General features: G+C 40.1%; 1 protein-coding gene and 1 pseudogene across 5 annotated transcripts in view; both read left to right on the plus strand.

Moving 5' to 3' along the window:
- ACACA (acetyl-CoA carboxylase alpha) overlaps positions 1-15,467 on the plus strand; it is a 344,091-nt gene that overhangs the window by 159,466 nt on the left and 169,158 nt on the right. For all 5 annotated transcript variants that reach the window (XM_031934241.1, XM_026456734.1, XM_023204709.2 and 2 more), the window contains 5 exons: positions 3,870-4,040; positions 5,047-5,208; positions 5,566-5,729; positions 11,338-11,488; positions 12,270-12,373. In XM_031934241.1, the coding sequence (XP_031790101.1) occupies positions 3,870-4,040; positions 5,047-5,208; positions 5,566-5,729; positions 11,338-11,488; positions 12,270-12,373 (752 nt within the window). The remainder of the gene's footprint in view (positions 1-3,869; positions 4,041-5,046; positions 5,209-5,565; positions 5,730-11,337; positions 11,489-12,269; positions 12,374-15,467) is intronic.
- Positions 7,419-8,840, plus strand: LOC111537693 (annotated as a pseudogene).

Raw genomic sequence — 15,467 nt, forward strand, 5'->3', positions numbered from 1 at the left:
AAAACAAAATCTGTGTACCATTTCGGGATACAGGGATAAAGAAGAGAAATGTTTTGAAATTTTTAGTCTTATGATTGATTTTTTTTTAAGAAGCTCATAATCAGGTAGTTTCATTTGCTGGGTGGTTGATTAGCATCAAGTCTTCAGCTGAATTTAATCAACTCTATTATCTTTTTTGGAAAGTCCTCTGTCTTCAGAGGTCACACATTCTATCTCTTTGTATAGAAAACAGTTTCTCAAAGTCATGAAGGATGCCTTTGGAATAACTATAGTTTAGAGACCTGAACATAGTCTTTTCTGGAGTCCTGACCCAGTCTCTATATCAAAATATATTCAAAATATATTTCTTGTGTGTTAGAAGTCTATTTCCTATGTTGTGTATATATTAGGATGTACTCTTGAACTGCTGTAATAAAGATGCCTTCAAAATGCAGTGGCTTGGCCGGGCATGGTGGCTCTTGTCTGTAATCCTAGCACTTTGGGAGGCTAAGGCATACAGATCACTTGAGCCCTGGAATTTGAGACCAGCCTGGGCAATATGGTGAAACTGCATCTCTACTAAAAATACAAAAATTAGCTGAGTGTCATGGCACACATCTGTACTGTCAGCTGCTTGGGAGGCTGAGGTGGGAGGATCACTTAACCCTGGGAGGTCAAAGCTACAGTGAGCCTTGATTATGCCACTGCACTCCAACCTGGGTGACAGAGCAAGACCCTATCTCAAAACAAATAAATAAATAAGCAAAATACAGTGGCTTAAATAAGGTATAAGTTTCTATTTCTCTTTCATCATAGTTCAGAGATGAGCTAGTACCAGAAATAGGTTTATTGCTCACCTGTTGCCTGTTTTTATAAATAAAATTTTATTGGAACACAATGATGCTTATTTATTTATGTGTTATTTATGGCTGCTTTATCACTACAATGGTAGCATTGAATAGTTGTGACAGAGGCTATATGACCCACAAAATTGAAAATAATTACTATCTGGCTCTTTACCAAAAAAGTTTGCCAAACTTTGCTCTCGGACGTTTGTTATCTTCATGATTAAGCTAACTCACACAAGATTATGTGGAGGTCAAGCATGTGGAAGCATGATCTTGAAGTCACATACATCACTTCTGCTCATATTCCACTAGACAAAATTCAGTTACACAATTATACCTAGCACAAAGGATGTTAGGAATTGTGGTCACTAACTGGGTGACCATGTGCTCAGCAAAAATTTCAATTTTATTCCTAAAATGATGAAGCAGAGAAAAGTCACTGGAGGGCATTTCGTAATCTGTGCCTCAGTCTGTTCCTCTGGCTACCCATTGTCGTTTTATCCTTTTTCCTACTCTCAGAGCACACATAGCCTTTGTCCAAGGAAGACAGCCTGAAGTCCCATCCAGTTACTAGTAACTGGATGGGTTATTACTGGAGGTGATTCTGGATCTCTATGTGATGTATATTCCTCTCCATTAGATATGTATTGTGGCTTTTCATGGGCCAGTGACCCAAAATACAAGTTATTTACCCATTGTCATCCCCCCCCCACCCTTACCATACACCCAATATACAATAATGGAATAGGAACAAGATAATTCTCATTTGGAAAAATGAAAAGTGCATAGCAATCATTGGTCCATAGCAGTTATCAACTCCTCCTTTTTAGGTAGGAATTGCAATGATTCCCTTCTGTATAGTGGAATACTACCTCAGGCCTTCTGGCTGTCCCTGGTTCTGCTACTGCACACTCCAAAGAAGTGCGATAAGGGAGTAAATCCCTTGTTCATTGTCCTTCAAGGCACCTACCATTGTTTTCTGGGAAGTTCTTCCTCATTCATTTTTCTCTGTGAGTTGGGCTTTGGAGACTATGCCTTCTTTGGGAGAACTTTCACAACCCACTTCCTGCTGGTGCAGGATTGAGGGCACAAATATCCCAATCATCAATCGCAGGCTTTTGAAAACCAGGTTTGTGGTTTGTTTAGAAATACAATTCCTTCAAATACTTACTAAGCTTCTGGGCTATTTGCTTGCAATCAGCTTTGGGTTGGATTAATCATACTCAAAGATTTCTTCTAGATATAGAAACTTTTCTTCTATTATTTACTGGGTTCTGTGCTTAGCCTATCTCTCTTGCCTCAATTTAATATTGGCTATCTTGGGGCCAACTGAAACTAAAGCAGCATGTTTAATCTGATCTTTGACACTGAGTTGCTTCAGGGTGATAATCTCATTTTCTCTTTGGGGGAGTACAAAAGAAGTTGGCTTTTTCTTCACTCTAACCCTCTCAGATCATCTTTTTTAAGGTTTAGTTGGTGTATGGTCAGTATTCCAAGTTATTGTAGGAAACAGTTTACCAAATGTTGTGTTATCCCAACAAGGAGGTTATTGCCTTTCCAGCCTGCAGTATCTGTTTCTGTGCTACCCACTACCCTTTCGCTAAGCTAGCATCTCATATTTTAATATTTTTAAACAGCAACATTCTACCTGCACTTAATAATTCCTGTATCGATTAGGATACAGGTTTTAGTAATATAACAAAAAGGTCCAGAAAACACAGTGGACCCCCCCAAAAATAGAAGTTTATTTTTCTCTCCCATCCTAGTCTGGGGTGAGCTTTTCAGGGCTGGTGGAAATTTTTTATTCCATGAGGCCATCTTGGGATACAGGTTCGTTTGTTCTTTTCTTTTCCTTTCTTTCTTTTCTTTCTTGCTGTTCTTAGTGTGTTCTCATTTGCATGATTGAAGCTGGCTTATACTATCGTGACCACATTCCAGTGAATAAGAAGGAAAAAGCCAGGAATAGAGAATGAGACTTTTCCTTTTCAAAATATGACTTAGGGCCGGGTGCCGTGGCTCACGCCTATAATCCCAGCACTTTAGGAGGCTGAGGTGGGTGGATCACCTGAGGTCAGGAGTTTGAGACCAGCCTGGCCAACATGACGAAAACTCATGTCTACTAAAGATACAAAAATTAGCCTGACACGGTGGCATGAGCCTGTGATCCCAGCTACTCGGGAGGCTGAGGTAGGAGAATCACTTGAACCCGGGAGGCGGAGGTTGCAGTGAGCCCGAGATTTCGCCACTGTGCTCCAGCCTGGGTGGCAAAGCAAGACTCCATCTCAAAAAAAAAAAAAAAGAAAAAAAAATATATATATTACTTAGGAGTTATGCATATCACTTACCAGTGCTGATGTCTGTTTGTCAGAACTTAGCCACTAACCAGGCCAGGCATGGTGGCTCACGCCTGTAATCCCAGTACTTTGGGAGGCCAAGGCGTGTAGATCACCTGAGATCAGGAGTTTGAGACCAGGCTGGCCAACATGGTGAAATTCCATCTCTACTAAAAATACAAAAATTAGCCAGGCATGGTGGCGCATGCCTGTAATCAGCATGCGGGGCTGAGGCAGGAGAATTGCTTGAACCTGGGAGGCAGAGTTTGTAGTGAGCCATGAGATTGTGCCACTGCACTCCAGGCTGGGAGACAGAGTGAGACTCTGTCTCAAAAAAAAAAAAAAAGAAAAGAAATCTAGTCTCTAGCTAGTTAGTTATGTTTCTAGGAAGAAGAGGAGCATATTGGAAATACTGGAAACTGGACAAGAGTCTGTCCCTGTGTTTTTTTTGTCTGCATGCATTTAGTCTGATGGGGTGAGGTTGCTTTTGAATGCAAAGTGAAAAATACGCTTTTCTCCCGATTTTTCATTGAGTTTTTCATCCATGTCCAGGGATATGATAATCTGAAAGGGTGAAATGTGCTCTTATGTGGCTAAAAGCCTTTGATGGCTCTTATACACACTGAATAGTTGAGTCATTGAGAGGCTGTAGTGGTCCAGCAGTTGGATAAGGTGAGATACTTATGTTTGCTTATCTCTCTTCTTTGAGTGTGCGGTGAAACTTGCCAAAATGGTGGGTTATGTGAGTGCTGGGACTGTGGAATACCTGTACAGCCAGGACGGCAGCTTCTACTTTCTGGAATTGAATCCTCGGCTACAGGTAGAGCACCCTTGTACAGAGATGGTGGCTGATGTCAATCTCCCTGCAGCTCAGCTCCAGGTGAGTCTCCCTGATCTGGGTTGTGGAGCCTAGAGAAGTCAGAGAGGCCTGAAAAACGAGTTTAACCAGTGTGTGATGAGAGAAAAAGGACCTCCTATCTGAGTCACACCTAAAGTTCATTTCTCTTTCACGCTGTATAGGTTATGCATGTGTGGGTTGGTTTTCCTGATGTAGTACAGACATAGGAATGTTATTATTTTTTTTCTAGTCAGACACATCTGATATAATGTGTCATATTTTATAAATAAATGTTAATAATGTATGCTTTGTTCAATTATTTAACTATAGTAAACTTCACGACTTTGTATTATAATTATTCCCTACTCATTTTTTTTTTTTTTTTTTTTTTACTAGTGTTCTTTATTGAAATAATTCTGCATCAGAGATTGGTGGTTGAAGTTTTTCCTGACAAGAGTGTGGTAGCACACATATATTTTTATAATTTGTAAAGTGCTTGCTGTCAATATTATTGTCTTCTCTCAGCTCAGGAAACAAATACTATGGAAAGCAGTAATAGTTAATGATAAGGTTTGATCATTATTTTTATCTAACATTATTTGCCTACATTGAGAACACCTTCTGGGTTCCTATTAAAGACTAAAGATTTACTTACTTCCGCCAGTGGTTTGCAGGGATGGAAGAGATAATTATGACACAATTAAGACTTTCTAGCTGTCTGTTTTTGGATAGCTATTAACATTTACTCCTCCCTTAGACATTTTCATTCTCATTATGTGATGGAGAAATGACAAAATGAGAACTCGTGTCTGTTGCATTAGGAATGTGGGGACTTCTTTAGAAGTGGAGAATATTCTAACTACTTATCTGTAGTGATATATTGTATTTCAAGCAACTTAGAGTTGATGGATTGTAGAATACAGATTATAAAAATAGAATGTTTTAGGGAGTGGCTCCAAAAATAAAAACATTTTAGGTTATCTGATAGCCTCTACACTTTAAGGGAAGTAACTGAAAAATTAAAGATGTGTGTTTTATTACCTTTCAGATTGCCATGGGGATTCCTCTATATAGAATCAAGGATATCCGTATGATGTATGGGGTATCTCCCTGGGGTGATTCTCCCATTGATTTTGAAGATTCTGCACATGTTCCTTGCCCAAGGGGCCATGTTATTGCTGCTCGGATCACTAGTGAAAATCCAGATGAGGTAACCCATCATTTAAAAGGTTTATACCTCCTTTTAATGAACTTTAATGTTAAGATAGTATCTGAGAGTATACTTTTGAAATATCTTGGGACTTCCTCTGGAGAGAGAAATATAGAGGTTTCTCAGAGCACATAAGTAAATGGTCATTGCTTCATTGGTTACTTAATCCCACTTAAGTCACTATAGAGTCTTCAGTGGGTCTGTAGCCTATTTATCATTCAGTAGGCCTTGGCCTTTATCATTTTTTTATGTCTTCTCTGCTTCTGTGTGTGATTAACACAGAACTTAAACAAGAATATATAAATCTTCTCTTCCTTTGAAACATAATATGGTCTCTCATTCTTTATTCTCTAACAGGGTTTTAAGCCCAGTTCAGGAACAGTTCAGGAACTAAATTTCCGCAGCAATAAGAATGTTTGGGGATACTTCAGTGTTGCTGCTGCAGGGGGACTTCATGAATTTGCTGATTCTCAGTTTGGTCACTGCTTTTCTTGGGGAGAAAACAGAGAGGAGGCAATTTCGTGAGTATAATAGCATTTGATTGCATTTTACAAAATAAATTTGTGCTAATCTTAAGTGAAGGTATGAGCATGGGAATAGAAATCATCTGCTGTCAAAGTAATACTATGAACAACCTTTTTGAAGAAATCTTGACTATTTCTAATTGTACTTACATTCATGTATTAAATTATGCAATGCTTGGCAGATGTTTTTCTGTTTATTGTTCTAAGCGTTTTGAAGTATTTTTCCTTTCAAATATTTTTGATAAATGTATAAAATTGATTGCTTTAAAGGTATCTTATTTTTCCACAGGAAGAGTATTGTTATTCAGGGGAGGTAGATTCTTGGCCAAGAACTAGGTATCAAATAAATCATAGACTTTTATTTTATTTTTTTCTTGTGAGAAGTCTTAAAATCTATTAGCAGTTTTCAAGTACACAATCTATTGTTATGAGCCATAGTCACCAAATGTATTCTTATAGTTATTTAAAATAATAAAATTATACTGCTTATATTATGAAAAGGACATAAAGAAATTGTCTACATTGCTTATATAAGAGACCTTAGTGTGCTGTAAAGTATATAACAGCTTAGACAAATATAACTGCTATATCATAAATGTTAGATAATATTCTATTAATCATAAACAATGAATATTAAACTAACAGCACTTTTGCTTGCCTAAAACATAGGGATGAAGGAGGTGATTTTAACAGCTTAGATCTTTTGGAATATCTATCCAAAATTGAAACTTGAACTAGTTCTTTTCTGTTTTTTTAATGGTTTATTGCCTTGCATCAAACATTTAATACCATTCCCTTTACCTTTGAACTGTACACGGAGTAGGTAATTAATAAGTGTTTATTAGTATTAATTAATAAGTAGCATTTGTTTATTAGTAATTTATTAATCCTAATATATGGTTATTTGTATTAATAAACACTTATTGATTAGTTTTATATTTTTATCAATTTCATGAATTAATTAATTTTAAGAGGCAGGGTCTTGCTCTGTCACCCAGGCTGGAATGCAGTGGTGCCATCATAGCTCACTGAAACCTCAACCTCCTGGGTTCAAGCAATCCTTTTGCCTCAGCCTCCTGAGTAGCTGGGACTGCAGGTGTGCACCACCATGTCCAGCAAATTTTAAATTTTTTGTAGTGATGGGGTCTCCCTTTGTTGCCCAGGCTAGTCTCAAACTCTTGGGCTCTAATGATCATCCCACCTTGGCCCCACAAAGTGCTGGTATTATAGGCATGAGCCACTGTACCCAGCCTTGATTAATTAGTTTGTAATATTGTTTTTAGAAGTAGGGAAATCTCATTATTTCTCTATTTTGTCCTTTACATTTCTTCTCATTCTTCAAAACTATAAGTGGAATTTTTCAAAATTAAAACGTTGCTACCAGAAAAAAACATTAGTATGAAGTTGCCTTTTAAGCATATTCACTGCCGTATTATGCTTTGCAAAGTGAAAAAGGTTTACACTAGAGCTTGCAAATTGTTGGCTTTCTGGTGAGTTTCAACGTACAGATGTGTTTTGATCAGCTCACACGGTGTTAATTTTTTTTAATTTGACAATATTAAAAAATCAGGAGATTGAAATCAAAATATGGATTTCTGCTAGCTCTTAAAAGTAGGACTATAATGACAACATTAGTTTTACATTCTCGTTGTTAAAAGTTAGCTAGGCTCTTTCCCTAAGCGGGCTGAGGTAATCTGTGAAAATGGTTCGCTATTCACTTGACCTGGAGAACCCCACGAAATCATGCAAATCAGGAGGTTCCAATCTTCGTGTTCACTTTAAGAACACTCATGAAACTGCCCAGGCCATCAAGGGTATGCATATTCAAAAAGCCACGAAGTATCTGAAAGATGTCAGTTTACAGAAACACTGTGTACCATTCTGACATTACAATGGTTGGGTTGGCAGGTGTGCCCAGGCCAAGCAGTGGGGCTGGACAGAAGGTCGGTGACCCAAAAAGAGTGCTGAGGCCAGGCGCGGTGACTCAAGCCTGTAATCCCAGCACTCTGGGAGGCCGAGATGGGCAGATCACGAGGTCAGGAGATCGAGACCATCCTGGCTAACATGGTGAAACCCCGTCTCTACTAAAAATACAAAAAATTAGCCAGGCGCAGTGGCAGGCGCCTGTAGTCCCAGCTATACGGGAGGCTGAGGCAGGAGAATGACGTGAACCTGGGAGGCGAAGCTTGCAGTGAGCCAAGATCGTGCCACTGCACTCCAGCCTGGACAACAGAGCGAGACTCCGTCTCAAAAAAAAAAAAGGAGTGCTGAATTTTTGCTGCACATGCTTAAAAACGCAGAGAGTAATGCTGAACTTAAGGGTTTAGATGTAGATTCTCTGGTCATCGAGCATATCCAAGTGAACAAAGCACCTAAGATGCGCCAACAGACCTACAGAGCTCATGGTCAGATTAACCCATGAATGAGCTCTCCCTGCCACTTTGAGATGATCCTTACTGAAAAGGAACAGATTGTTCCTAAACCAGAAGAGGAGGTTGCCCAGAAGAAAAAGAGATCCCAGAAGAAACTGAAGAAACAAAACTTATGGCACAGAAGTAAATTCAGCATTAAAATAAATGCAATTAAAAGGGAGAAAAAAAAGAAGTTAGCTAGTTTTGCCTGGGCACAGTGGCTCACACTTGTAATCCCAGCACTTTGGGAGCCCCAGGCGGGCAGATCTCTTAAGGTCAGGAGTTTGAGACCAACCTGGCCAACATGGTGAAACCCTGTCTCTACTAAAAATACAAAAATTAGCCAGGTGTGGTGGCAAGTGCCTGTAATCCCAACTACTCAGGAAGCTGAGGCAGGAGGATCACTTGAACCCAGGCAGCTGAGGTTGCAGTGAGCCAAGATCGCGCCATTGCACTCCAGCCTGGGCAACAAGAGCAAAACTCCGTCTCAAACAACAACAACAACAACAACAACAACAACAACCAGCTAGTTTTGTGTGGCTGCTGCTTTTAGATGGTACATAAACTTTGTAGTTAACACAACTCCTCTTCAGTCTGCCTCACTCATTTATGTTCCCAGACTGGCCTCTGTTGGCATTTAGGTTTAAGTTCTGATTTGGCAGACCACTGTGTATTTTTTTCAGGGAATGTCATATGACCCAATCCAGAAGACTTGTTCCTTATTTTCGACCAGCTCTGTACATTTGTCTACAGTACAAAGCTAACTAGCTTGATTTTTAGCATGTTAAAAATATGTTGTCTACAATAAGTCTCCTTCTTGACACTATGCCAAAAGTTCATTCTTCAGCTTAGAGCTTTCTTTGTTTCTTATTTCTTCATTACATTAGGTGTATATCTTCAGCTTGGGGTTTGGACTCTTGTTTGCCAGAATGTCCCAACTCATATATTCCAGTATAATTTCCCTTGGGTCATAATCTAAATACCATGAGAACAGGACTGTGTCTTCTTACTGCTATATCCCTTGAACATAGTAAGCATTCAGTAAATATTGGTTGAATGGATTAGCCACTTGTTCCCATCCTTATACCTCTGCTTCAATCATACCATTCCCTGAACTCAACCTGTATTTCGTTTTTTTTTTTTTTTTTTGAGACGGAGTGCAGGCTGGAGTGCAGTGGCACGATCTCAGCTCACTGCAACCTCCGCCTCCTCGGTTCAAGTGATTCTCCTGCCTCAGCCTCCTGAGTAACTGGGATTACAGGCACATGCCACCATGCCTGGCTAATTTTGTCAACCTGTATTTTCTTCTCTCTGCTTTTTTGTTTTTGCTGTTTCCTCTGTTCATTCATTTATTCTTTTTTTTTTTTTTTTTTTTTTCTGACATGGAGTGCCCGCCACCACACTCAGCTAGTTTTTGTATTTGTAGTAGAGACAGGTTTCACCATGTTGGCCAGGCTGGTCTCGGACTCCTGACCTCAAGTGATTTGCCCGCATCGGGCTCCCAAAGTGCTGGGATTACAGGTGTGAGCCACTGTGCCAGGCCCATTCATTCATTCTATTAAACAAATATTTACTGATTATCTACTCTCTACAGGTTCTGGCAATACAGTGAGGTCCAAAATAGAATCTCTGTCCTCACAAAACTTTACAATCCAGAGGGTGTAAGACAATTGGCAGTTAAAATACAATGTAGTAAGGATGATGATAGATTATTTAAGGGCATTATAGGATCATACAGATGAGTCAACTAACTCAGTCTGGAGGGGGTCTGGGAAGGTTTCCCAGAAGACAGTGACATGTAGATTGATAATTGAAGTTTATAGAAGTAAGTCAAGTCAAAGGAGGACATAGAAAGGAGGACAGAGGTGGGCAACAGAATAATATTTTAGGCTGACGGAATGCCTCGACCACCTGGAATATGATTTTGTCACAGTTATAATTATCAGCTATACTTTTAGCCTGTGTCAGATTCCACATTTTTCATGAAACTGTAGGGAGGTGAATTTCTCCCTTCTTACAACCTCTCCAGAACTTTGCTTAAGTATTGTCACTGGCATTGATGATATTCTGCCATATGTTTTGAAAGTGATTGTATTTATGTTCTTTCTTCCTTACAGTCATAATATGTGTCTTATTAGTATGAACTACATAATTAGTATTTGTTTAAGTAAGTACCTGTCCCGTGCAGGATAGACACTGGGCATAAATATAGAGAAAAGCCCCACAGTATTTGAAATTCTGCTAAAATTGGATCACTTTGCACTTAACTGGGAAGTAATAAAAGTAATGAGCAAATCATTGCATAGATATCCAAAATGCAGTTTAAAAAAACAGTCCCACTTTCCTGATATATGACTGCACCCAGAGAGTTGCTTCACTGTGTGGAAATCTTTAAATTAAGCACTTGGGAAAATTCATTGAACTGTATACTTAAAATAAGTATATTTTACTGTATGTAAATTATACATAAAATAAATAAGGTTTAAGGATAGGGAGAATTAATGCCCTAATTCTTTTTAGCCAACAATAAATGAATGGAATAAGGGAAACTTAACTAAGTAAAAACTGAGGGTGGTTTGCATATAATTTGTTATAATTTGTTCTGTACTCATTATAATGAAATATATCTGATTAGCTGATGCTCTTACGGTAATATCAGTTAGAATTGAAACGTTTACTGACTTTTTGCGAATTTTTCTCTGTGGAATGCACATGAATGAGCACACTTAACATGTGCACCCTTATTTGTTTTTGGAACTACCTCTCTCCCTTCCCTCTCAGGATTCCAAAGGAATGAAACAGTTCTTTTTTTTTTTTTTTGGTGGGGGGACGGAGTCTCGCTCAGTTGCCCAGGCTGGAGTGCAGTGGTGCAATCTCGGCTCACTGCAAGCTCCACCTCCCGGGTTCAAGCCGTTCTCCTGCCTCAGCCTCCCAAGTAGCTGGGACTACAGACACCTGCCACCATGCTTGGCTAATTTTTTGTATTTTTAGTAGAGATGGAGTTTCACCGTGTTAGCCAGGATGGTTTCAATCTCCCGACCTGTCGTGGCCTCCCAAATCCGCCTGTCTTGGCCTCCCAAAGTGTTAGGATTATAGGCGTGAGCCACCGCGCCTGGCCAAACAGTTCTTTAAAATGATTGAAAAACATTAAACTGTTTGTTGCTGAAACAGATTGGCTTCTGTTCTTCTCCCAGAAACATGGTGGTGGCTTTGAAGGAGCTGTCTATTCGGGGTGACTTTCGAACTACAGTTGAATACCTGATCAAATTGTTAGAGACTGAAAGCTTTCAGATGAACAGAATTGATACTGGCTGGCTGGACAGACTGATAGCAGAAAAAGTACAGGTGTGTATTTCTCCACTTGCACAAACAGCTGCTGGGATTGGGTTTTTATAGACTTGTGTGCTCAATCCCTGTCACTAAATGAAATTTATTTGATTCTAATGTAAATGGTTCTTGATCTACCTGGAAAAATCTAGGAGTCAGTATAATTTTAGCACTCTGATGATTCCTGTGCTAGTGTAACACAGTCATTTTATGTTCTAGCATTGCTTCCTGACATATATTTGAAGAGAGGCATGCAGAGATTGAATTTCTTTGTTTTTCTTCATTTAATGTTAAATCTGGTCCATAGTTGCCAACTTCTGTATCTACCAGATGCTGAAGAGAGAGGCCTCATTTAAATCAAGAGTTATCAGTTATTCCTTAATTCCTGGGGCTATGGTAAATTATCCAAGATTTTGTATAAAATCGTTAGATTCATATAATTTGTCTGGAGGTCCAAAGTTTGGCTATAAACCGTTTTTCTTTGAGATTATCAGTAGCCAAATCATTGTGTCTTTAAATTTATTTCTGTCAGAAGCCTATTTTTGAGCTACTCATTGATTGGCTCAGCGGAAGTGTTAGGGAGAGAAGAAGAAATTTTTCATTTCTCTTCAACTGGTCCCTCTAATCAAATTCTAAACGTGAATGTGTTCATTTTTATCTAAAAAATCAGTTGGGCAGTGAGAATGGCGATTTTCATTGCTAGCTGTTTCGTCACAACAAATGTGAACCTGATTTCATTTGAGAGGCTGTGGTGCCAAGTGACCATGCATTTGATCTGCCCTCTTTTTCCTCCTTTCAGGCTGAGCGACCTGACACCATGTTGGGGGTTGTATGTGGGGCCCTCCACGTGGCAGACGTGAGCCTGCGGAATAGCGTCTCTAACTTCCTTCACTCCTTAGAAAGGTAGGCTTTGTTTCTTGTAGGCTACACAAACTAACCAATGGTTCTGAGTACAGGGACTGAAGCTCAAAGAACCATTTATTCTTCTGTCTGTTCCTGGCAGCTTATGAGTGTTACTTGTTATTCATGGACCATGGTGGCAAGAAAGAGAGGGGATGTTGACGTTTATGACAAATTATTTGGGGAGTCTAACTGCAGATTCTAGACATTAACTTATACCACAGTTAGAACAGGTTGCTTCTTTAGAAACTGGAATCCATCTGCATTAGATATTCTGTCCTGTATAAGTATCAAATCTCTCCAAACCCTGGTGATAAAAATCTGGTATTTCTCCCCAGCACTGAACCCTAAATATTTCGTGTATTACCTGCACCACCTTTCAGAAATAAATAATTAAGGCTGATATTCAGGATGACCTCATGAGTCTTTCAAGTAGAGAGTGAGACATCTATTGGGCTAAACTAGTTTCTAATGCTGATTCAGGAGACTAAGCTCTGCCTTTGAGTCCCCAGAGGAATGCTCCAAGTGGCTAATCATTTTAAAGCACTTTAATCACAGGCACTTTTATTTCCTTCTGTGTTGTTAGACTTATATCAATTCCCTTTTGAGGTATCTGAAAGAAAGAAAAGAAACAAAATTTAAAAATTGAACTGAGATTTCAAGCCCTATGATAAGTATCTTTCACTTTGTTACTCTCATGTAGTAAAACCTTCAGCAGCTTGGCATTTCTCTTCTGTATCAAATTTAAATCCCTTGGTGTGACTTTCAACTCCCTGTATTCATTGGCCCCTTTTTACCAATCCAGTCTTATTTATTTCTGTTCTGCAACATATCATTTCTAACCTAAATAGTTTTCTTATTCGTGTGCAATTATGTCAAATGCATTTTCCTCTACAAGCCCTCCCCCTTTTAAAACGCTTTTGTTTTTAACTTATTTTATTTTTATTTATTTATTTTTTGAGACAGAGTCTTGCTCCGTCCCCCAGGCTGGAGTGCAGTGGTGTGATCTCGGCTCACTGCAAGCTCTGCCTCCCAGGTTCACACCATTCTCCTGCCTCAGCCTCTCAAGTAGCTGGGCCTACAGGCACCCGCCACCACGCCCTGCTAATTTTTTTTGTATTTTTAGTAGAGACGGGATTTCACCATGTTAGCCAGGATGGTCTCGATCTCCTGACCTCGTGATACGCCCGCCTTAGCCTCCCAAAGTGCTGGGATTGCAGGTCTGAGCCACTGCACTTGGCCTTTAACTTATTTTAACAACTTGTGTTTTGAAATAATTTTAAGTTTTTAAGAGTTGCATAAATAATACAAATAATTTCTATATATTCTTTGCTCAGATTCACCAATTAACTAACAACTTACCACAGTTGCTTTATCACTCTTTCTCTACTATTAGCAAAAGTTTTTCTTGACAGTGTTTCTCTCCTTGGTAATTTTCTCCCTCTCCCTTCCACCCACGCTACTGCCCCCGTTACCCACCTTTTTTTTTCTTTAAGACAGAATCTCACTCTGTCGTCAGGCTGGAGTACAGTGGTGCAATCTCTGCTCACTGCAACTTCTGTCTCCCGGGTTCAAGCAATTCTCCTGCCTCAGCCTCCTGAGTAGCTGGGACTACAGGCACGCACCACCATGCCCAGCTAATTTTTGTATTTTTAGTAGAGACGAGGTTTCGCCATATTGGCCAGGATGGTCTTGAATTCCTGACATCATCATCCGCCCCCGGTCTCCCAAAGTGTTGGGATTACAGGCGTGAGCCACCGCTCCTGGCTTTTTTTTTTTTTTTAGACAAAGTCTTGCTCTATCGCCCAGGCTGGAGTGCAGTTCCACGATCTCGGCTTACCACAACCTCTGCCTCCCAGGTTCAAGCGATTCTCCTGCCTCAGCCTCCCAAGTAGCTGAGGTTACAGGCATGCACCACCATGCCTGGCTAATTTTTGTATTTTTTAGTACAGATTTGGTTTCACCAAATTGGCAAGGCTGATCTCGTACTCCTGACCTCAGGTGATCTATCCACCTCGGCCTCCCAAATGCTGGTATTATGGGCGTGAGCTACCGTGCCCGGCCTTTTTTTTTTTTTTTAAGACGGAGTCTCGCTCTGTTGCCCAGGCTGGAGTGCAGTGGTGCAATCTCTGCTCACTGCAAGCTCTGCCTCCCAGGTTCATGCCATTTTCCTGCCTCAGCCTCCCGAGTAGCTGGGACTACAGGCACCCACCACCACGCCCGGCTAATTTTTTTGTATTTTTAGTAGAGACGGGATTTCACTGTGTCAGCCAGGATGGTCTGGATCTCCTGACCTCGTGATTTGCCCGCCTCGGCCTCCCATTGTGCTGGAATTACAGGCGTGAGCCACCACACCTGGCCTCCTGGTCTTTTTTAAGACTCTTAAATAAAGTTTCAGTTGCTAGGAGTAGATATGCTTATACTAAGTTTTTATAATTTTTTCACGTTTAATCTTTATCTTTTTTTTTTGAGGTGGAGCCTTGCTCTGTCACCAGGCCGGAGTGCAGTGGTGTGATCTCTGCTCACTGTAACCTCCGCCTCCCAGGTTCAAGCGATTCTTCTGTCTCAGCCACCCCAGTAGCTGGGACTACAGGTGCACTCCACCATGCCCAGCTCATTTTTGTATTTTTAGTAGAGTCGGAGTTTCAACATGTTGGCCAAGATGTTCTCCATCTCTTGGCCTCGTGATCAGCCCGCCTCGGCCTCCCAAAGTGCTGGAATTATAGGCGTGAGCCACTGTGTCCAGCATTAATCTTTATCTTTAAGAACAGTTAACACATTCCTGTGGTTCAAAATTCAAAAGGCACAAAAAAGATAAGCAGTGAAAAGTCTCTCTCTGACCTCTGTTCCTTGGCCCCCCAGTTTCCATCCCCTATAGTAAATTTATATTACCAATTGCTTTTCTAACCTTCCAAAGATACCCTAAACTTACATAAATATATACATGTGTATTAGTCTGTTCTCACACTGCTAATAAAGACGTACCCAAGACTGGCTAATTTATAAAGGAAAGAGGTTTGAGTCACAGTTCAGATGGCTAGGGAGACCTCACAATTATGGCGGAAGGCAAAGGAAGAGCAAAGTCATGTCTTTTGTG

Source organism: Piliocolobus tephrosceles, chromosome 16, assembly GCF_002776525.5.
Source record: "Piliocolobus tephrosceles isolate RC106 chromosome 16, ASM277652v3, whole genome shotgun sequence".
Taxonomy (NCBI): domain Eukaryota; kingdom Metazoa; phylum Chordata; class Mammalia; order Primates; family Cercopithecidae; genus Piliocolobus; species Piliocolobus tephrosceles.